The 24,251-nt window shown below is 41.1% G+C and overlaps 1 protein-coding gene across 1 annotated transcript in view; it reads left to right on the forward strand.

Annotated features, from left to right (window-relative positions):
- Nucleotides 1-24,251, forward strand: part of CCDC170 (coiled-coil domain containing 170) — an 87,134-nt gene that overhangs the window by 38,724 nt on the left and 24,159 nt on the right. Inside the window, exons 6-8 of the mRNA XM_090280850.1 lie at nt 8,899-9,216; nt 19,182-19,382; nt 22,696-22,869. Coding sequence (XP_090136976.1) covers nt 8,899-9,216; nt 19,182-19,382; nt 22,696-22,869 — 693 coding nt within the window. The remainder of the gene's footprint in view (nt 1-8,898; nt 9,217-19,181; nt 19,383-22,695; nt 22,870-24,251) is intronic.

Here is a 24,251-nt window from a genome sequence, read left to right on the forward strand (position 1 = left end):
TGAAGCCAAGCTGTATTGACTCCGTCTTTCCCTTGGACCCTTCAGCTGCGAAGAGAGGGGGGGTCTGCTGCATGGGCAACAGCAGACCCTCCATATCACCCTGCCCAGGCTCTGTAGCTTCAGCTTCACTGGAGAGGACACCCCAGCGTCATCGCAAGATGTCGATTCAACACGGGAGGAGACAGATACCGTGTCACTCCCGAGTCGGACTGCACAGCCATTCTCGGCGATGCAGATAGACTCTTAAGAAGCTACACCATCGTCTCTCGAGACGGACGGCTGCCGACGACGACTTATTAGATGGCATTCTTCTGTAAAGAAAAGGATTTTCTTTTTTCTTTTCTTTTTCAGTTCTATGGACATATGGGTTTTTATTTGTTTACTGAGTTAAAATCAATTATTCTTTTCTTGGTGCCATCAAATTTAGCCAGCAGGAGCCCCACCAAGATGGTCTTTGTGACCCTGTAACCTGACTGCTTGAGTCTTTCATCGCTGCCTTCCTTTCTGACAGAAGATGCTGTCTGAGGCTCACTTACAATTTTCAGGCTACAGAACTAAAATTAACCTATTCACTGAGGAGCTTTGGTTCTTTTTACTGGTGAATGGTGCTTGGAAACAAGATTTAGGCTCTAGGTATGCTCACTGCTGTTGCGGGTGCTACTGGTTTCAGTGGATGGAGCTAGAAATACATTTTTTAGTAATACATTTATAGTGGTATTTTCATTTATTTTTTAAAATAAAAAATTTTGGGTGACATTGGTTACTAAAATTATACAAGTTTTAAATATACGTTTCTATGCTCCATCATCTATATATTACATTGTATGCCTGCCACCAAAGTCCTATCTTCTTCTGTTACCATATATTTGACCCCTTTACCCTTTAGCAACCCCATCCACCTTCCCCCCTGGTAAGCAAGATAAGTCAGACAGAAAAAGTCAAGAACCATATGATTTCACTTTTATGTGGGATATAAAACTGAAAACAACAAATGAACAAATAAGAAAACGCAAACAAAAGTTCATGGTATTTTTTTTTTAAATCCTGTCCCAAGGAAAGCTTTTCATTGCTTCTAGAGAGAGAGGAAAGAAGAGAGAGTGTGAGAGAGGAGAGAGAGAGGGAGAGGGAGGGAGGGGAGGAGGGAGAGAGAGAGAGATTGGAAGAGAGAGAGAAAGAGAGAGAGAGAGAGAGAGAGAGAAAGAGAGAGAGAGAGAGAAACACCAACATGCGAGAGAAACATCAATTAGTTGCCTTCTTGTACGCACCCCGACCAGGGATTGAACCTGATACATGATACCTGGGTATATGCCCTAACTGGGAATCGAACCAGTTAATGGTATGATACTCCAACCAACTAAGCCACACTGGCCAGGGCCTCATGGTATTTTTAACAAAAAGTAATATTCTAGAGTTTTCGTAATATCTTTTTATTTTGTATGTTTTGGATCCCAACAATATTTACTCATTTGCTTTGTCTTACAATATACATAAAATTACTTTGGAATTATACTTTTAATATTTTACCTATTGGTAAACCTTCTGAGTGAAGTATAAGGCTCTCAGACTTTTACATTAATACTATCAGCAATCATTAGCATGGTGAGCATTTATCAAGCACTTATCATTAGCATAGTCATTGTACTAAGTACTCAGGGCAGTTATGTACTTTGCTCTAATTCACACAGCAATTAAGTAGCAAAGCTGGGCTTTGAATTCCGGTCTTTAAATTATTATGCGTTCATCAATAATCCTTTTTACTTATACATTCACAGCTATATTTTACCTGTAAGTCTGATGCCAAAAATTATTTGTTAGTGGAACAACAACAGCGAATAGCTATGCAAGTTTTCTCTGTGAATGAATGACTCTAATCAATTATAAATAGTAGTTATTGAAAGATCAGGCTTGCGAATGAGGAGTTTACTATTTCTCTATAAGAATCCAGTTCTGAAGATGAGCACTAGGAAATGAAAATGTGTTCTAAGAGCACATTATAAAAAACAGAACTTGTTCCTTTTCTTACATAAGCACCTTTACTTGTAAACGACTCATGCAATGTTGTTCAGACTTGGGAAACACATTCACTGTGGGATGAAGTTCCTGCCAACATAATAAAAACTGTAAGAAAAAAAGATGTGGGCAATAAAAAATTTGTGGTCTTTAATAAAGTGCTCATTCATAGGATTACAACTCCAAAGATTTATTACTGAAAAATACTGTCAAGTGGTTATCTCCAAACATCAATGGTCTCAGGAAGAGTCTTCATAATGCTTTCTAAAACTCTGTTTTTGAGGTAGGAAACTTACTTTCTTTGTGAAGTCCAAAAAAACTGTGAAGGTAGAAGTATCTGCAGGACTGGGTGGTGTTTCTACCAAACTCAGCTTTTTTGATTTTTTTTTTTTAATGACTCTATTCAAGTTACTTTATGAAAATTTCCCAAATAAAAATCAGGTGGCTTGTTCTATATATATAGACATATGTATTATTTGAAATCTTTGGTAGTTAATACTCAAGTATGTTTTAAAAGCTCTCAAAGATTGTCACCTTTTCTCTTGGTTATTGTGACATCATCCAGCATTGCGAGCAGTAGTCACTTCACCTACACAAGCCACACACAACATTTCCTATGGACTTCAGGAGGTCGGATCAGTGGGTCAGAAATTAAACTTACATACTTCTTTCCCTGCGCACTGTTCACATCTGCTGTAATGTCAGAGCTAGAATTGAGGTAAGGCAAGAATACAGTGTGGGAGTCAGGCAGGCTCCAGAGGCAGTGTGAGGGGAGCGTCATGAAGAGCAGAGTGGTTCACAGGCTGGGATCTTGGGTTTTTATCTGAGCTCTAGAATTATTTGGCCTGGGATCTCAGGTCTATGACTTGACATCTTTGAACCTCAATTTCTTGTCTGTCAGATAGGAAAACCAGTTAAGGATCTATCTCTTACTATTATCCTTAGGGTTGAATGATACACGTAAAATCCTGAGGACATGCCCAATACCTGTGTCATGCTTAGTTTTTTTATTTTGCTTTCCTATTTATTTACTTTTATCCAGGGATTAAGAGTACAGGCATATGGAAATAGTTCCCGGAAGTGAGAAATTATTAGACAGGATAAATTACTAAAGAAACTAAAGATCTCTATACAGTCCTAGGATCAAAATGTTGGAAATGACCTTAAGGCCTTTTAGAATTCACATCCTCTAACTGTACGTGAAACAAGAATCATATTTAAAATGTCCCTGTCTAGCTAGTGCCCAGTCTTTCCTCCACTGGAGACAGGGAACTCGCTGCGGGACAAGGAGGCCCCCTTCCTCAGTGCAATCTAATTGTCTGGAAGTTCTTCATTGTAGCAAGTGGAAATCAGAATTCCTGTAATTCATGGCCACATCTTCGTTCTTTCTCAATGAAACGTCGCAGAATAAATGGAAATCCCTTCTCTTATGGCCACCCTTCAAGTATTTGAAGACATTTATCATGGATTTCTAAGTCTCTTCTTCTGGCTAAGCAGCCCAGATCTTTCCAACTTTCCAGCCCAGATTTTTCAAACTTTCTTTCTTGTCAACTGTGAGGCTGTTGAAAATAAACACTAAAGTAACATCTGTTCATGCTATAAAAACCAAAGCCATCAATAAGATTCCAAAGTAAAACTTCAAATCCCCTCTCCTTCCACTTCTAGCCTTATACTCTGGTTTTAACTTCTGATAATTACCATTAAGACTTTAAAGTAATACATTTCTGTTCCAGATTCAACAATCTGTGATAGTATCTTTAGACTTTCTGCAATAAAATATGAGGAACCTAATGCCTCCCAAGTTTTACTCCCCTCTTTCTATTTCCTATTTTTTTTATATTACGGTGTTTACATTGCCAAGTTATGTAATATTTACTTCTGCTCTATAACTATAATTAAGTCTTCAAATATTTGCCTTTAGGTTCTACCCACACACTTAAAAGAAGTTAAAACAGCATTTAAAATAACATGATTACATAAATATTTTTTATTATGGGTTTAATTATGGCATGTGTTGCCGAACCCATTCCATTTTGATGATGTCCTTCTTAAAATGCCCATCTGGGAACTGTCCGTGGTCCTCTGGGCACAGTCCGATCAGTTTCGGGTGAAGCCTGGGACACCCCGGCCTCATGGGCAGCTATAGTCACTGTCATCTTGTAGTGGGTTTGTCAATACAAGAATTTCAAGCTTCAGCTGAAGTTTTACGCTTTCCCAAGGTTGGTGATTTGGGAAAGGTCTTCCTCATTTGAAGGGAAATGTCACAGTGCAGCTTCCACTCCATTCGATCGTGATCCCATGTGGAACAGACCTCCCCCTCCTTCTCCGTGATTATCTTCCGGTTACCTAAGACGGCTACAGGATCAGTGTTCAGGTTCTCTTACGGTTTCCTCTTGGAACGTCGTTTGAAGACTTCCACCAGTCTCCGCCCGAAACCCTAACTGCCCTCTAGTACAGCTTTTCTCACACGATCTGTGGGAAGGATCACTTTTTCTTTCTTTTCACTTTGTTGCTGATCAGTACTTTTGTAAAAAAAAAAAAATCAATAAAATGAGTTCATAGGAAAAATTATGTAAAAAGACACAAAAAAGTATAAGTCTACATTTTAAGAGTCAGAAGCCACAGACATAAAATGACATTTTGATAAATATAATGAGAATAGACATAGGGAAAAGAATTACATCAATTGCGCACATTCTTCTTCGAGCGTGTGTGTGCAGGGTTAATGCGGAGAACACGGCTGTACTAATTGCTTGTTGCCATTCTGCAATTGTACCTGAACAAAAAGTGAGGATTAAAATTCCCTGTACTCAAGCCCTATACGCTCACTTTGAATGAAAGTTTTCTTGTGATAACGAGCTAGCTTCTTGCTTGTTAACCTTTGTCGTCTTGGTTGGATTGATAATGCTCCTTGCATGGGCTAATGTGTATTAAACCATTTCTCTGTTTTGCTTTTAAAGCACTTACAGTGGAAAATGAGTCTCAAAGGATTGTTAACACTAGAAGAGGTTTTAAAGCAATTTCAGCAAGCTCAACATATTTATTTGTATCTTGTATCTAAAATAAAACACACGCCTTTTCAAAATCCATCTTCAGTTTTCATCTGTAGACAGTTTTATCCGTTTACTGTGTGAAGGTACAGTTAGATTTAAATGATCTTTTGATGGAAATTTAAATTCTTTGGATAAAAGAAATGGACGGGGTTTGGCATACTTTTTACATTTGGATAGTAGTTGGCAAAAGAACCTTAAGTTATCACATGATGCGTGTTCCTGTTTGCATGACAGATATGCAGCTTATACACATGTTGCTTACACTTCAGTTCTACAAATCCTGGAGGGTCTGTACCTGTGCTCTCATCCACAGAAAGTTTCCTGATTAGTACCTGAAAGTAGGTGCTGAGCCACTTGCATTTCACCTAAGTAATGAATAAGCCCCATACTGTTATATAAGGCTGTTAAACGAACAGTAAACAAACAAAAAAGATCAATGTCAAATTGCTATAGAAATTACTAAACTCTTGCCCTTAATTTCTGAAACTATCTTGTTGGGACTGGGAACACACAGTGATAGGAGGTACACTAATGTGTTATTCACATGTTGAATATCACTGTTCTAGGAGGGTTTTACCTATATTACAATTTGTACCCCAGAGCCAAATGCGAACTTCAGGTTTGGTTTTGTTCAAGGGAAATAGAAAAAGGGAAATAGAAATAGGAGCACATCTGAATTCTTTACTACTACTAATGCAGGCTAAGTTCAGAGAGTGTGTGTGTGTGTGAGTGTTCATGTCACTATTAACAGAAGTTTAAATGGACTGAAATTCCCTGGGTGTTTTTAGAATTGCTACTGTTCTGTTACATTTTCCTCCTGCTTCTGCCCACTGGCTACTGTTCTCCTCTCCAGAGATGCTCAGAATTGGCTGGTGCCTGTGCATGTTTGTGGAGTCTCTTTTCATGTAGGTCCAAATGATACTAGACACATGCTTCGGCACCTGGCTTTTTTTTACTAATTATATCTTGGAGAGCCTTTCATATCAGTGTATAAAAAGCTTCCTCAGTTCTTTTTAAGACTACATAATGTTCTGTGGGATGGATGTCTCCTATCTGTTTAGTCACACCAATATCAATTAATATTTAGGTAGTACCTAATCCTCTGCTATATTATAATTGAATAACTTTGCACATACTTATTTTCCATATTCAGTAATCTATACTTATTCTTTTAGGACTAGAATTGCAGGGGCAACAGAAATGTGCATATTAAATTTTGTTACATATTTTGCTATAAATATGTTTCTATTCTACCTAGTCACGTATGAGAGTTTCTGGGGGAATTTCTGAGTTAAACTGTTCACCTTAACTGACTACAGTAGGTACAAGTAGCCAATTGGTTTTTAATTCTACAAAATTTGTCTAGGGTTGATGAATTGAGCTGGAGCCAGAGACTTTTCCACTGTGACGATTAGTCATTGTATTTTTGAGAGGCAAGCTGATCTCATACATATCCAAATCTGTATAATAGTTAACAACATTATAATAGGAATCAACTGTGCTTTAAAAACACAGACCTTTGGAAGGACTCATGGACATGGACAACCGTGTGGTGATTGTGGAGGGGAGAGAGGGTATAAGGGGATAAATGGTAATAGAAAAAAATTCAATGGAAAATAAAATAAAAAAACACAAACCTTTTAATAGTTTCATTACTTAATGCATTTAATTGGAAATTAATACAGACACACTTTTAACTGAGAAACTAAATTGAATGCCGAAGGCATATCATTTACAGCTGTCTTTGTTAAAAAGTTATTGCAAAAGGATCGTTATTCATTTGTTGTGTTAGTAGGACTGGATCTAAAGATTCATTAATTAAAAAAAAAAATCTAGTAAAAGGATCCCAGTCCCCATGTCTGTAGAGCCTGACCTCACTGGCAGATGTGATTCCCTCCGTGGAGGTCAGCCCCGATTGCTCAGAGGGAGCGACTTGTTTCTTGTTCTGCGTGTCAGTGTGGTCTGACAAGCAGTCTCCAGGTCCTGGCCAATGCTTCCCATGTCACATTACTTCGGGGTGACCTTGAGGTAGCCATGCAACCAGACTCCACTCGGGCTGCTTCCTCCCGAGGGCTCTGCAGCTAACTGCATCTGCAGTCTGAGGACATCTGCGTCCAGCAGATCAACCAGAGCCCCTGCGTCCTGAAGTGCTTCATCATGGGGAGAGTGCACGGGGAGAGTGGCTGACCCCAGGGCCTGGTCACTGGCTCCCCAGGTCTGCAATTCCCTATGAGAAACAGCGAATAGTCCACTGGGCTGAAACGTGTCCAGAAAAGAAATCTGACCTGCTGCCGTGTGTTTTTGTAGTCTATGACCACAGATGAATTTTTGGATTTTTATGGGACATGTGTTGGTGCTGTGGATTTGTTAGAGGGCTCTTTTGGCCTTTGTCTCTAAAGCAGTGAGACAAGCGCCTGATGTTGGGGTAGAAAAACTTTTCATAGCTGAAATATTGTAACTCTGTTTATTGGTCACCCGGTATAAGCTGCCGGCTGGTTAGTTGACTCCAAGCTGATAGTACGCCTATAGTTCTCAAGTGTCTGATGTATTTTTGTGTAGTCTTCAGGCCCTTTTGTAAATACTTGTTTAAAAAATCACTTTATTGGTCACGGAGACTCTCCTATTTTGCATCAGGGGTTTTCTTTCAACATAAAAATTAACATGCAATATTCTATAAGAATTGAAGGGATTAGAATTATTTTTTTTCCCTGCGTCATCAAATTTCGGGCCTCAATTTTCTAACTGCATGTTAGGATTATAGTTTCCATGTAAAATCTAGGCCTCGTTTGTTATCACCAACGCTGCTACTGGTTACTGTAATGGAGCAGCTATTGTGTTGTTACCTGAAAAGAAATCTGTAAAGTGTTAAAATGTTGTATTTGTGAAAAAGGGCCCTTGACTCTTCACTTTAAGGGCCAAAATTTAATCAGCAGCAGTAGTGGGGCTTCTTTGCAAAGATAACTAGTTGGAAAAGGGAAGGGAATCTGAAGTTGTCGCCAGGACTACGGAGAGCAAAGCATTTCACAAAATAGGTTCCATAATTAGTTTCGTTATTACATCTCTGAAAAGGGCGGCCTTCTCTAACTACCTATCGACATGATGAATTTTATCTCAAATTGGTGCCTGAGACTTTCTTGATTAAAAAAAAAAATCACCAGAAGGAAAAAAAAATCAGACATTAAAAAAAAAAAATAGTCGGAAGTAGCATTTCAAGTAATATTTTTTCCTGTCTCCAAGCTGTTGGGGGAGATAAATTTCTTTTAAAGTTTAGTTTTAATGCAAAAGAGATGATTGCATTTTCACTGGCAGCCTGAAACGTTACTGGCTGTTTTAGATGTAGAGTCCGTTATTCAAAGATATTGTTTCTTTTTAGCTGTTTATGATGCTGATATACTATTTTAAATAAAAAGCAAAATATTTTTGTCAGTTAAGAGGCTACAGTACTATAGCAGTTCTGGTTAACCAACACTTAATCGATGTGAACTCAAGTAGTTTGAAACTTGATGTCAACAACTGTTGTTTTTCTTAATTAATTTTAAATATACCCTTTTTTGTTTTTTTATTCAATATTAACTCTTTCTGGCAGTCCACATATAAAAGGCTCCTATGTCCATTTTCTTTATTTCCTAGCCCTGATGTTATGTCTCTTCTCTTTTTTAGACATGTACACTTACCTGATGTAGCCTTTACAGCATAATGTCTTTATGAAGAGATGGTAGGAAATTTAGTTTGTAAAATGGGGTGAGGGTTTAACCCTAGTTCCTTGAAAACTAAAAGTGAGTATCCCTTGTTGGCTGCTAATGTTTTTGGTCTTCATTTTATGTGATTGTTTTAGGACTTGCTCAGTGCCGTAGAGGCAAAGGAAGCCCTGGAAAGGGAAGTTAAGATCTTCCGAGAGAGGCTGCTTGCTGGCCAGCGGGCCTGGGACGCCTCGAAGCAGGAGCTGGGCCTCTTGAAGAAAGGCTCTTGTGAACTGGAGAAGAGTTTGCAGGCCAGTCTGGAGGCAGCCGCAGCCTCGCAAAGCCAGCACTCCTCCTTCAGGGAGAGAATTGCAGCCCTCCTTTGGGGCTGCTTGGGCACAGCTGGGTCCACAGAGGAGGCCATTTTGGAGAAGATTCGAGAAATGGGCAGCAAGGAAGAAAGCCAGAACAAGGTGAGTGGGTGGTGGTCGCTGACATACTTCTTCAGGACGGTAAACTCATTCATGTAGCATGCTCACTAAACGAGTTATCTGAGTTAGTTAAAAGTATCATTTCAATGTGGCTTTGTCACTTTCAATTGTATGTCGTACTTCCCAAGCCTGGAGGGCCGCTCCAGCGACTGTTGCCCATGCTGCGGGCCCCGCAGTCAAACCCCCCAGGCCGATCCTGTCCCTGTTGTATGCTTACTCCCTCGCTCCGGGTTGGCCTTGGCCGCGCTCCTGAGCTGATGGCCTCTGAGATTTTGTTTACTCGCCTCTCGGACAGGGACAGCCCCCAGTCCACACTTATCTGAAGCCTCTGGGGTCCAATGTGTTTTTGAATTAAGAATTTAGAAAGGTGGTAGAGAAAGCAGTCTTACATGTTCCTCCTGAGGGGGGCCAGAGACAGACACCATAATCGACCCCACACATGGCTCTGCAGCGACACCTGTGAGCAACCCCACCACATGCGACACACCGTGATTAGGAAAAGCCTCACGCCACCCCGGCGCAGGGCTTGCTGCCAAAGCCAGCCAGGTCAAGCTTGATCAGTAAATGAGTTCCTGTTGGTTTTTCGATCCTTTTGGATTTTGGAATTGCAGATAAGGGTTCCTAGACCTGTAACAGTGTCTCTCTCATAAGGTTATTGTTTATTGTAAGCAGTTAATGAAAAAAAATGTTAAGTCCTTCACACACTGACAAATAGCAACAATAAATATTAACTGTTGCTGCCGTTGCTTCTCTTCCTCTTTCCCTTCCTCCCTCCTCTCCTCCTTTTGATAATGTGTTGGTGCTTAGAAGTCTTTTAGGGCAGGGGTCCCCAACCCCCGGGCCACGGACCACCGGTGGTCTGTGGCCTGTTAGGACTGGGGCCGCACAGCAGGAGGTGACTGGTGGGCAAGCTTCGCTCTCATTACTGCTTGAGCCATGCCCCCCACTACCTGCCCCCGCCCTGGCATGGAAACATTGATTTTCATAAAACTGATCTTTGGTGCCCCAAAGGTTGAGGACCACTGTTTTAATGGATCTATTGAACAAGTGTAGAAAAATGATTTAATTCACACATGTGATGGATGCTTGTTTAATTTTGTTATCTTGTTTATACTGTTAATAAATCTCATGTTCTATGAAGCTTTGCTTGGTCAAGTCAGCTTCAGCCCAACTCCAAATTTTTATCAAATGCAAATTATTGAAGTTCACATCAATGAGGTTTAGCCCGAATAGTAACCACATTATTTGTATCATTCCATTAGGAACCATTTCTTCTGTTGAGTTCATGCTTGCTCAAAAGGAGAAACGAACATGGCCATCTTTCCATGCTCCTAAAAATCTTAGCGTGATCATGAACTCAAAGTGCAGGGCTGCACTTGCACATTTCCTTTTGCAACGTAGCATTTTTAATTCCCTTTAAAAAATTCTCCAAAATTTACATGTATTCTAGGTGCCCCCCTAGTGACCCTTTTGTCCAATATAGTATTTTCTTCGTGGCCATAAAGTGTTCACCCTTGTAAGAGGTGTGGGTCTCAGAGAACTCAGCTTTCCTTGTGCTTCAGGACACATATAGGTACTAGATTCAGGAAGGAAATTATTTACTGAACTGAGGAAAACGTCATTAGGTTATTTACTTTGACCAGCCATAGATGTCCTTCAACAGCTAATGGCTCTCTGCCATTTCCCTTGATTCCTTCCCTCTTCTATTTTTCCACATGTTTTCCTGAAATGGTTTTAATTCCAGTGTATACAATTGTCAGCATGATGTACATGTTTATTTTCTAAAGCAAAATGGTGTAAATTGGTTAAGCTGGATCGCCTTTCCCCACTTCCCATAAAAATCAGAACGATTCAGAGTCTTTTCAGTGCCTTTGTCCACCTTTTCTACCCTGTAATTTTTTCCAATAGCTGCTCTCACTCTTTAAAAGCCTGAAATCAAGCACATAGCCAGTGTCTTGTGTGACTCATCTTCAAGTAAAATCAGGAGAAAATGCATTTCATATATTGTCTCAGAAAGGTCTCCGAAGAATGGGAGCTTCACACATTGATGAACGTGTTTGTTGAGGAGGCTGCTCAGCCCTGCCAGCTGCGTGGCTTAAACGTGCAGTCACAGATTGCGTGATACCCACGTGGAGGCCCAACGGTGGGCGCCGGCTGGGCCTGGCCAACTCTCCACTTTGTGTCAACTCCTACTTACGGAACATTGCTTCCCGTGTCTGCCCCTTGGTGATTCATTTTTATTCTCCTGTCTTTGCAATTCTTGGTAGAATTCAGGACACCACCCACGCTTTTCCAACAAGCCGTTTCTGCTTGTTCCTTGCTTTTGTGCTCATAGCAAATTCTAACATTCTTTTTTATAAAGCTTTACTGTACCTGAGAGCAGGGTTTCTCAGCTTTGGGACTGTTGACGTGTTGGGCTGGGGAGTCATTTGTTTGGGGTTGGCCGCATCTCTGGGCTTCTACCCACTGGACACCTGTAACATTCCTTTTCTCCCCATCTGTGACAACCAAAGATGTGTCTAGACATTGCCATATGACTCTGGAGGGTGAAATGCACCTCCTACCCCCAGAGCTGAAAACCAGTCTTTTTTTTTTTTTAAATATTTTATTTCGTTATTTTTAGAGAGAGGGGAAGGGAGGGAGAGAAACATCAATGTTTGGTTGCTTCTCACACGCCCCCAACTGGGGATTGGGGGACCTAGTGTGCAACCCAGGCATGTGTCCTGACTGGGAATCGAACCAGCGACACTTGGTTCACAGGCCGACGCTCAGTCCACTGAGCCACACCAGCAGGGCCTGGAAACCAATCTTTTAAAGAAATGTTCTATCATCAATTTCCAGGAGTTCTAAATGAGTACTTAGATGTTATTTAGCCTTGGAATTTCAGGATACTCGCAGCAGTTATTTTTGAAATGATTTCTTGCACAATGAACTGAAAGTTGCGACATTTTCAGGTTTTTGTTTAGAATTTTGAGGCCAAAATTTTTGTCTCACTTTTAGCTGTTGCCTCACTGGCAACAGGATGAGAATTGATTATGCACAGGGAGGACATGACTGCAATTGATTTCTACGTCATTTTCTAAATTAGAGACAAATTAGTACGAGTTCACAAACATTTATCTAGACCTCAGCTCTTTGGTTCTGCTTTATGTATACATAAGGCTTTAGTGTCTCCACTGGAGTGTTTCTTAGCCTGGTAGCTCTGCGGGGGCTGTGGGGACGAGCCCGATGCCCTGAAGTACCTGACATGGTCTCCACTAACCCCCCAGGCTCTTTGGAGCTAATCATTCTGCTCTGTTCTTAATCCTCCAACCTATTAGGGCAATCATTTACCCAGAAGCATCAAGAGACTTCCACTGACCTTTCATTGTCCACAGTAATGGTACCCGGCCACCCCTGGCCACAAGGGCTTTGGGAAGAGTGAACAGATAGGGCTTTTAGCTCTCCCAGCCTCTAGAGTGTATTAATGGCCTCAACAAAGTACCACGAACTGGGGGCTTAAGCAAGGGGAATTCATTGTCTCACAGTCCTGGAGACCAGACGTCCAAAACCAAGGTGTCGGCAGGACTGGATTCTTCTGAGAGCCATGAGGGCGAATCTGTCACATGCCTCTCACCTCGCTTCTGGTAGCCTCTCGCTACCGCTTGGCCATGCATAGCATTCTCTCTGCATTATCACATCATTTCCCTTCCATTCATGTGTGTGTCTCTGTGTCCCAGTTTCCCCTTTCTATAAGGATGTGAGTCACGGTGGACTAGGGCCCACCCTAACAACCTCATTTTAACTTAATTATCTCTGTAAAAACTACGTTTCCAAAGAAGGTCACATTCTGAGGTATTGGGAGACTTCAGCATTCTACTTTTGGGGGGACCTAATTCAATCCATAACAAAAGCTGACCTGCGTTGGAGGTGGAGAGGCTCGGGTTAGCCAGTCAAGTGTCGGCCACACACACTGACAAGGAGGAGGGAGTGTTGATTGATATTCTACCTGATTCCTGAAAACCTATTTTATGTATTTCTTAAGTGAAAATTATAACTTGAATAATCAGAAAAAAGTTATTATGGCCAAAGGCAGTGGTCCTTACATGACCCGATGGCTCTTTCTTTAGTTTAGTGCTCTTGTGTTTCCCTTCGGCCCAATCTCAGTGCAAAAGTGCCTCTGGTGAAACCAACAGCTACTTGTCCTTGGGAAGTAAATTAATTCTTTTAGGGCATGATGACTTCAATTCCAAAAATGTAGCGGCTTGTGTTTGAAGTGTAGTTTACTTCAGTGCCTTTTTATTAAAAAAAATAATAATAATTGAGGTATATAGACTTTATTACATTCCTCCTCTCTTCCCACCACTTCCTTTTTTTTCAGTGTTGAAATCCCGGGCACATTTTGTCCCACAGAATATCAGGGATATGTTAACAGACGATACTAAGAAAAAGAAGAAAGAACAAGAAAATGCTTCTTGATTTTTTAGACTTCTTGGTGGGAAAACACAACACCACTTTACAGTTTTGGTGGGACACGTATATTCATTCAGACACTGGCATTTGATGTTCTCAAGAACTCAGATTGGAACATTAACTTATTCACTTATGTATTTATATAAATTCAGCTCAGAAAGACCTTGGTGGTATCCTGTGCACTGGATACCTAATGAGCTTATGAAGCCAGGCTCTGTGATGCATAGAGCCTGGGGAGGGTCTCAGCTGTTCTATCCTCTCTGGACACCGGCTCACACATCTCCATACTGGTGGTTTTATTTACTTACTCTTTTAAAGTATACTATATTGATTATGCTATTATAGTTATCCCACATATTTTCCCTCCTCCTGATACCCTCCTTCCCTCCAGCAATCCCCCCATCAATTCATGTCCATGGGTCATACATATAAGTTCTTTGGTTTCTCTATTTCCTTTACTATTCTTAACATCTCCCTGTCTAGTTTGTACCTTCCCATTATGCTTCTAAATTCCTGTACCTACCCTCTCCCCATTCTCTCTTTTCCCCCTCCCCGCTGGAAACCTTCTATATGATCTCCATATCTATGACTCTGTTCCTGTTTTGGTTGTTTGCTTAGTTTGTTTTTGTTTTGTTTTTTGTTTTTTAGATTCAGTTGTTGATAGTTTTGAATTTTTTGTCATTTTAATGTTCATAGCTTTGATCTTTTTTTTCATAAGTAAGTCCCTTTAATATTTCATGTAATAATGGCTTGGTGATGATGAACCCCTTTAGCTTTACCTTATCTGGGAAGCACTTCGTCTGCCCTTCCATTCTAAATGATAGCTTTGCTGGATAGAGTAGTCTTGGTTGTAGGTAGGTCCTTCCTTTTCATCACTTCGAATACTTCTTGCCAGTCCCTTCTTGACTGCAGAGCTTCTGAGAAATCAGCTGATAGTCTTATGGGAACTCCTTTGTAGGCAACTGTCTGCTTTTCTTGCTGCTTTTAAGATTCTCTCTTTATTGTTAACCTTTGGCATTTAGTTATGATATGTCTTGGTGTGGTCCTCCTTGGGTCCAACTTGATTGGGACTCTCTGTGCTTCCTGGGCTTGTATGTCTATTTCTTTGCCAAATTAGGGAAGTTTTCTTTCATTATTTTTTTCAAATAAGTTTTCTATTTCTTGCTCTTTCTTTTCTCCTTCTGGCATCCCTATGATTCAGATTTTGGTACTTTTGGAGAAGTCCCAAAGTCTTCTTATTTTCTCCTTGTTTTATTGAACTCTTGTTTCTTCATTCTGGACTGGTTGACTGTTTATTTCTTCCTTATGTTCCAAATCATTGATTTGAATCCTGGCTTCCTTCCCCTCACTGTTGGTTCCCGTGGATGTTTTTAAATTTCACTTAATGTAACCTTCACTTATTTCCTTATGCGTTTGCCATACTCAATGAGTTCTCTGAGCATCCTTATCACCAGTGTTTTGAACTCTGCATCTGATAGGCTGGCTTTCTCCTTTTTACTCAGTTCTTTTTCTGGAGTTTTATCTCTTCTTTCATTTGGACCATATTTATTTGCCTTCTCAATTTGGCAGCCTTCCTGTGTTTGTTTCTGTGTATTAGGTAGAGCTGGTTTGATTTCCTCTCTTTGTGCACCTGTTACGTTGTGAGGGGTGGAGCCTTAGGTAATTGCTAGGGCGGGCAACCTATTTCACTGCTTTGTGAAGCTGTATGTGGGGGGAGGGGTCAGATGGGGAACACTGCAGCTTGCTTGGCACTTGCCCCATTTCCAGTCACTTCCCCCACTTCCCCTATGTGACTGGTGCCCCTCTATCTGTTGTCCTGGTGATGGTTCCCAGAGTGGGTAGGCCTGCGGACGTTCTAGGAGCATGGGGGTCTACAAATAAGCGGACTTTATTGAAAGACTGGCAGTTCCTGCGCCCAAACCCCCACTGGTTTTCACAGTCAGAAGCAATGTGGCTTTATTTTCCCCAGTGCTGGAGCCATGAGCTGTGAAGTCTGGCTTGGGGCTGGGATCACTCCCCAGGTGTCCCTCCTGGCTTTTACCTGCCACATGTGAATTTGGGATTGCCCATTCTGTCGGCCACTGCTGACTCTCTGCCACCTCCTCGCTGTCACCACTCTGCGTCCTCTCTACCCCGGCTTCCCATCTCCACCCCTCCCACCTGTCTGGATGAGTATTTCTTCTTTAAGTCCTTCGTTGTCAGACTTCCATACAGTTCAATTTTCTGGTAGTTCTGGGTGTTTTTTGTCTTGAGGTTAGTTGTGAGCCTTCTTGCGGTTGTGTGAGGAGACGAAGTGTGTCTACCTACGCCTCCATCTTGGCCGGCAGTACCTACTGGTGGTTTTAAAAGATTGAGCGTCGGCCTGCGAGCTAAGTGTCGCTGGTTCGATCTTCCAGTCAGGGCACATCAGAGAAGGAAAACTCTGACTCCAAAAAACCTCCGCTGCCTTGCGGCATACCTCTTCAGGGGAAAGGCTAAGGGAGTAAACCCCGACAGAAAATCCGGAGCCGGAGTCCCTAAGGCGGTTTGACGTTGTAGTCAACACTGGCAACTCCTGCGGCGCACCTGAAGCCAAGCTGTATTGACTCCGTCTTTCCCTTGGACCCTTCAGCTGCAAAGAGAGGGGGAGTCTGCTGCATGGGCAACAGCAGACCCTCCATATCACCCTGCCCAGGCTCTGTAGCTTCAGCTTCACTGGAGAGGACACTCCAGCGTCATCGTAAGATCTCGATTCAACACGGGAGGAGACAGATACCGTGTCACTCCCGAGTCGGACTGCACAGCCATTCTCGGCGGTGCAGATAGACTCTTAAGAAGCTACACCATTATCTCTCGAGACGGACGGCTGCCGACAACTCTACCGTGTCTTCAAGTTCCATAGAACAGTCTTGGGCTCACACAGGATGACGATTCAGGACGGACCCTCTCACCTATGATTCACCATGTTTGTCCCTTATTTGTTGTTCTCAGAAAGACTTCTATTTGAAAAACAGGCTGTGACAGAGCATATAGTTGAGACAGCCAACATAGTGCCGTCGTAGTACGATGATAAAAACGCGTGGACTGCATTAAGCTTCAATTGGGTATAAATACTGTGCTATTCGTATGACCTAAACGAGCTCAGAGAGGTTAGTTACTTGCTTCAGTCAACACATTGGTAAGTAGTAGAGTTAGAATTTCAAACCAGGACTATCTGACACCTAAGGTCCTGTCCTACAGTCTGGTCTATATCAGGATGTCTGCTGCTTCTTCCAGGGTCATTATCACTCCCTTAGTCTAGCTGCCTGCACTTGCTCAAGGTGTCATCTTCAAAATGGAGTCTTTATGGATGGATTTCTAGGTAAGCCTTTGCTTTTGTCTGCTGTGAAGTGTGCTGACTGTGGCTAAGTGGTCACTTGGCGCTCTATGCCTCCAGTGGAGGTTTTTTGTGTCTCTTTTCTCTTTGGCATCATTTTCTTTGGTAGGTCAGCTGTGGGAGAGGAGAATTGTTAAAGGATCTTTAAGTAGAAAGACTCATTTCATGCGTGAAATTAAATGTGAAACCACATTTCCTGCTGCACAGAGATGTGCTATACCTTGTATAATATATTAAGCAGTCCCCCAGGAGGCAATATCTTGGGGACAATGTTTGATGACTGTTGTTTTATAGGTTACTTTGTATATTGTACCAAGACAAGCAAATCATTCTCTTGCATTAAGATCAGATCTATCCTTAGTTAGTGAGTACTAAAGATTGGAAATATGAAATGATGGTTCTCAGAGCCTCATATTCTGTAATGAACTTTGAAATTTCCTTGGGAACTATAATTCCTTCGATATGTCACTGAGCAGCTTGCCATCAAATATCTGATTTTTGAAACATAGCCCTGGGACCTTGAGAGCCATAGATACACAGGATTAGAGACTTATAGGTCAAGAAGTCTAGCATTTCTAATGGTAGCACTTCAGTCCACCTCATAACTTTCTTAACTAATGGTTGGCCAACTTCTGGCCATCTCTAGAGACTGGGAATCTACTACCCAACATGGAAGGATGCTTAAAATGTGAGCTAAAAGCAAAAAGATAAAATGGCAAATATAATATCATCTCAACTGTATTTAAACAGTACATAAAAATTATTTGAAAATATTAATTGTTGTTAATTCTGGGCAGTGGGATCATGGGGATTTCTTCCCTGATTTATATATTTTTTGTTTTTAATGAATCTGATACAATGGGCATGTATTACTTTGTAATTATGGACACTGGGGAATAGTTTTTTCTTACATCGAAGCTGAAGTCTTTTTCTGATTTATACCTATTGGTCCTCAACTTAAGCTCTGAGGGTACTCAGAATGAATCCTGCTATCCTTTCAAAACATTTGAAGATAGCTTTAATGTCTTCTTGCCTTTAGGCATGCTTGTTTATAGATAGGCAAGCAGAAGTTGTTTTGTTTTAAGTGGAAACTGTAACTGTGAAGCTGTCAAGATATTTCAATTTCTGTGAGAATAGTACTGAGTATTATGTAAATATCTACTACTCTTGCCCTCTCCTTTTCCAAAACAAACCATCACATCAAAGCTAAATTGATCACCCCAAGCTTGGTATTCTTCTTCTTCTTTTTTTTTTTTTATTGAATCCAACATTTTATGGAAACTGGATTTGCAAGGATCAATGTGAGTTTCTCAGAGTGTACCTGAGGCCTTTGGTAAACTTGGGTCCTTGGTTTAAGAGAAGGTCAGGACAAAGGGAGCAAGTCCATGGAAGGATGGAAGCATTGGGCAAGTTAGGGGTTGTGTGAGTCCTGGGGCCATCAGTTCAGAAACGATGACCTTATGTTGTAGGAGAGGAGATAATTCGCTGTCCTGCCTGCTTGCACATTGCCACTGACCCTATGTAGACTCACCGTATGAAAAGAATTTTGGCTTTTCAAACGCTAAAACAATAACATTGCCCATAACTGTACAGCCCAGAAGCAGCACCATTGATGGTTCACGTAGGAGTAACCAACTCAATAGAAAATTGAAAGACAGCTTGAAACAATAGTATCTTTATACACTTGATTGCACCGACAATATCTCAAGGTTACTTACCAAGATTGACTCACTGTATAGTCTTTAATCTACTCTAGGTAGTGGAAGAAGGACACTTTTATAAGTTTTAAAAGTACTTTCTGTCTGAACTCTTTTTCTGACTAATCTTTGAAACCCTGAAATTAATGGCAGTTTAAGAGGTAAATAAATATTATCCATAAACATTTATCCAGTAACCTGTTTGAGGAATTATAAAAAAATTAAAAATGCCAATCAAAAGTATTTTATTAGATAATGAATGCAGATTCATTTTCAGCAGAGACAAATACACTTATCAACTACTTGTTTCTATTTCATTTTTACAAAGAATCTGGAAGTCGGTGTTATAAATAATGTGTCGTTCGTAGTCAGCACTAGATTTTAACGCTTTGCTGCCATCTAAAACAAAGTTTATTATTCTCGTTTTATTTCTTTGTTGCCAGATGGTTTCCCAGCTTGAAGCCCGAGTATCTGAGCTTGTTGAACAGTTGGACAACGAGTCTGGGTTTCACCAGAAAGCTCTGCAGAGAGCCCAGAAAGCAGAAAACAAGTTGGAGACCCTTCAGGGTCAGCTGACGCACCTGGAGGGGGAGCTGGTGTCTGGAGACGTTTTGCGTGACAACTTGAGTTTTGAGAAGGAAAAAGTAATAACCTGAGGGCATGTCCATGGGTGGACACATCTGTTGCGCTCAAATTTTACCTGAAAATATTCTGAATTTTGGAGAGCTTCACTAGATTGGTTCAGTTGAGTCAGGAGTACATTTCATGGAACAATGGGTATTGTTTTGAAGTCTCTTCCTATTGTATGGTGCTTCCTTGATTCAAATTAAATCTAATAATTCACTTAAATATAATTAAACTTAACAGGTTTTTATTGAATGCCTAGTATATATGAGACCCTGAAGCTTTGGAGGGCAAGGTATGAATAATTCGCAGTTCTAGATCTTAAATGGCTCATAATTCAATAGAAGAGACAGACATTCAAATAATTTGCTATAGGTGTTATAATAATAGATGTATTCATTAATGAAGTGCAGCAGGAGCCCAGTGAAAGGAGGGATAACTTCAGTAAAAGGGGATGATTTTACTGGAAGATGAGTTGAGTTAAACTCTGAAGGATAAGTAGCACTTTTAGTGGCGAGAAGGGGCAGGTTGCAGGGGAACCAGCCTGAACAAAGGCATGAAAACTTGCAGGTACACAGCACATTCAGAGAACGCAGAGTTGTTATACTTGGGTGGCTGGAACATGGCATTCTTGGTGGGGCTATGGAGGGAGGGAAGACTGGAATGGTCTGGATTATGAAGATCGTGTGTTCTTTATTCAGGAGAATGTGAAGTGTCCTAAGTGATTTTGAACATCACAATATTTTAGAAAGGCGATATGCTGTCACTGCGGCACTGAGGTTGCAGCGCCGTTAGCCATGGGGGAGGGAAAGAGAGCAGACGCAGAAGAGGAGGGTCACTGTTGGGATCTGACTGCCGTCTGTGGCCTCCAGGAGCCAGTTTTAGTAGAGTGGTGGGGAAGAGAAGCCACTTTGCACTGGGCTGCGGGGTGACTCATAAGGGAAGGGACAGAGACTTAGGAGAAGTCTGGTGACCAAAGAGAAAGCAGAAAAGAGCAGAAGCTGTGAGACCCAGGATCAAAGGCAGGCTCAGCTGGACATCGTGGGTTGCACGAGTGTGTAGGGAAGGGAACAAGGGACGAATGGGATCGAGAGCACAGGCACAGAATTTGGCATGGAAAATACTATTAGGTTGAAAAACATCTGTGCTCTGGAAACTCATTCATTTTCATTCTTCTGTACTTAAAAAAAATCAAGGAGACATCATGCCTGCGTCATGGGTTGGATATGCAATGTTACATGAAAGGTATCTGTGGGAAGTCCTAGTCCAGCAGACGAGGTGAGCAGATCAGGACACAGGAGTACATGCAGTGCCCTGATGGAGGCAGGTATACAGCTCGGCAGGGACTCGGTAGTATGTGTGGTGACCGAGCAGAGTCCAAGGACATCCACATTCAAATTTGTAAAAATAACAGTTGTCTGGCCAAAGAAAAGGGCCTCCTTGGCATCCCATAACACACACTGCTATTCTCTCTGAGAAACTGTTCTCCTTACCTTCTTTCCTTTCTTCAGGAGACTCAGCTTGAATATCACTTCCTCTGGAACTTTGCCTGAGAGACTTAGTTCTACTTCATGCAGACAGGGCCCGAGTCTCATATGGTACTTATCTCTTTACTGTATTCATTTAAAAATTTCTCTTTCCCCAATCAACTCCAACCTTCTTGCAGCCAAGGGAAATCTTTTGTCTGGGTTTTTCTAAGACTTAGGGAAGAGTCAATAAATATTTATATTATAGAAGAAACATATCAAAGCAAAGAATTTTAGGTACATTGGTGTCTCTTCCCTTCCTTCATTATAATGGCTCATTACTTTGAATTGAGATTATACCAGAATTGCTCTCACTTATGAAAGCAAGTTATGTAAAATGATTCTGTCCAGGATGGATTTTCAGTAGCTAACTGCCTATGAAATCCATGCCCTAATAAGGCTCGTAGGCATGTAAAACTGAAAGCCAAACTTGTACAGAGTTTAAGTTTAAATATAGGTAATTGAGGTTTTCACAAAACAATATATTCATACAAAACTATGGTTCAAATGAAGAAAATGCACATTATTCCTTCCAGCAACCCCAACCTTTGGAGGGGTAGTCAAGATCCTTGAAAAAGACACTTCCTCTTTGGGGTTTGGCTTGGGTCTGTCTGCTGTGGATCCTTGCACGCTGGGTGGACAGCTCACATGGGAAATAGTGGAAGAGGCTTTTGTGCCTCCCCATGGAAGGTCCTGACTCCACTTTATTTAAAATACAAACGATAGCCGTTATTTCACTTTCATTTGCACAGGTTAGGAATGAGGAGTTCCCAGAGAGCTGAGGGGGATCGAAAGGTGACAAAGTCACACCGCAGAGGCAATAGCCACCTGTGGCCTTGCAGCACAGGACAATAAGTGATGCTGTAACCACTGGGAAGAGATCAACTTTCATGTGTGATTTTTTTAAGCAAAATTGGAAAATGTGCACTTATAAATAATTTTATCCTGATGACTGAAATATAGATAGTTCTGGGCTATAAGATGGCATGTTTCAGTCAATGGGAAATTTTACTTATTTAAATGTGAAATTGCCTGAGTTATTTCCTTGAGAAGAACGTCTCAAAGATAGAACCCAAATCATGAAATGGTGATATAGAAAGCTCATTGATTGATTTAGTCATCCAGCAAGCACTTAGTAAACATTGCTGTGCATCTGGCATGGCCAGAGAAGCCACAGAAATCATGTGGAGGAAAGTCCCAGAACTATTTTGTAACGAACCTGTTAAAATATGAACCTTGACTTTCTTCACACGACTCTGTTTTGGAGTGTTGATCCTTTATGACACACTAACAACTCTTAAAGACATTTTCTAAAGAATTTAATTAAAAAAAAAAGTTTGCTCAAGTTTGTGTGGAAAGCTTGTGGCAACTGGTTAAGTCCTCCTTTTCCACTTTTGAGGGCAGAGCCAACTTAGGTGGGAAAAATCTCTCTGGAAGGTCTGGGAGAGTGGATGCCTGGGGCTGGATTAGTCTAGGAGGGGCTGTGGTGGCACCAGAATGTCGCAAAGCAGTGATGGAGAAATAGCCAGGAGCATGCTGAATTTGTCATAAGTCAGGGTAAAGAAGAGTGTATAGTAGTTGAACTACTGACGAGCAGAATCAAGAGAATATGGACAAGGAGCAGGAATGGAATTGGCATGGAGGTTCAGGAATTCATTACCAAACATTAGAGTAGGGGTGGGTGGGTGAGATCATACTGGATTTAATGATAATTACCTGTAAACTTGGGAGAAAGGGAAGGATTTTGTAAGATCACCTGTTAACTTTTTTGTGTGTGTTTCATTTTCATTTTTGTTCTTCGGTTTAGTATCTTAAATTTCTGGATCAGCTCTCACAGAAAATGAAACTGGACCAGATGGCCGCTGAACTTGGCTTTGACATGCGCCTGGATGTAGTTTTAGCTCGCACGGAGCAGCTGGTGCGCCTGGAGAGCAACGCTGTCATTGAAAGCAAGGCCATCGCCTACAACTTACAGAGAAGGGTAGGGCACATGGAGACTTGTTAGTGTTGAGAGAATGCATTTCTGTGAAACTTCAATATTGAAATATAATTTACTGCCACAATAGTTACCAGTGTGGTTAGGAAGCACCATTATAACGATATGTATACAGAATCTCTATTTCAAGTCTAAGGTTATGTTGGGCTGTGAGTAATAAAGACCCAAAGTAACTGTGGCTTAAACAAGTAGAAACGTTTTGTTTTTCTCTTCTCACATAAATTACTGGAGCCAGAGAGCTTAGGGTTAGTGGGATAGCTCCACTCTGTAAAGTTTTGAAGGAGCCAGGCTCATTTGAGCTCATCAATCTCCCATCCCTACGGTGGCCCATATCCTCATGGTTAAAAATGGTTCTTAGAGCTATTATTTTTGTGTTCCAGGAAAGAGGTTGAAATAAAGGAATGCAGGAGAGAGGTGCAAAAGAACGGGCATGAGTTGTCTTTTAAAGGAAGTCCCCTAGAAATTGCTACATGAACTTGTATTTGTATCCTATGGCCAGAATATGTTCTGATTGCTAAAGCTAGCTGCAAGGGAGGCTTGAAACTGTAGTCTTCACTCTGTCTAGCCATTTGTCTAACTAAAAAATTTATTATTTCTATTACTATAGTCTGCCTGTATAAGATCTACTGGACTAGAAAGTTGAGAGAGAAGAGCTTACTTTCACTCACTGAAAAGAAGAGTTAGAAACATTTAGACTAAATATATGAATGGATGAAAAGGATAAAAATATAATTATTAGTTATATAATTATTGGCTTTGGAGAAAGAAAAAGGGAAACACAGATGTATTCTTATAATAGTTCTTAGGAGAAAGTTCTGTGGTAGAATTACAGTGTGCAGGCTGTATGTGATGAGTCACATCTGGCCTCCATCAAGCTCTGTGACTTTGGGCGAACTACATGCTTCTCTGTCTCTGTTGCCTCATGTTGAAGCTGGGGACAATACCTACGTCATGAGGTTGTAAATTTTTAATAAATAACATTTTGAACTCTTGGCTCATAAAAGGTACGCATTTGACCTCCTCTCCATTTACTCTGTCTTGGGAACATTTTATAAAAGAAAGCAGACAACCCCTGTTGCCACCTGAGACATTAAATGGAGCTACAATTTCTTCTGAAGTTCTCCTCTGATAATTGAATTTTTGTCAATATCTAATATCACTTCTTCTTAAGTATTGTGTAATTATTAAAATGACCAGTGTACAGAACTCAGCAGTGTAAGTTTGCGGTAGAGTGGAATTCGACGTGAAGGAGCTCAAGGAAGGGAGGTTAGTTAGAGAAATACTGAAAGGGCCATGCTGCAAATGGACCTGGGTGTGGCCTTGCTGACCCCATCAAGCAAGATACTCAAGCTTACGTTTCTGTGAGT

The sequence above is a fragment of the Furipterus horrens genome, unplaced genomic scaffold (genome assembly GCF_987537825.1).
Source record: "Furipterus horrens unplaced genomic scaffold, mFurHor1.1.pri manual_scaffold_6, whole genome shotgun sequence".
NCBI classification, from domain to species: domain Eukaryota; kingdom Metazoa; phylum Chordata; class Mammalia; order Chiroptera; family Furipteridae; genus Furipterus; species Furipterus horrens.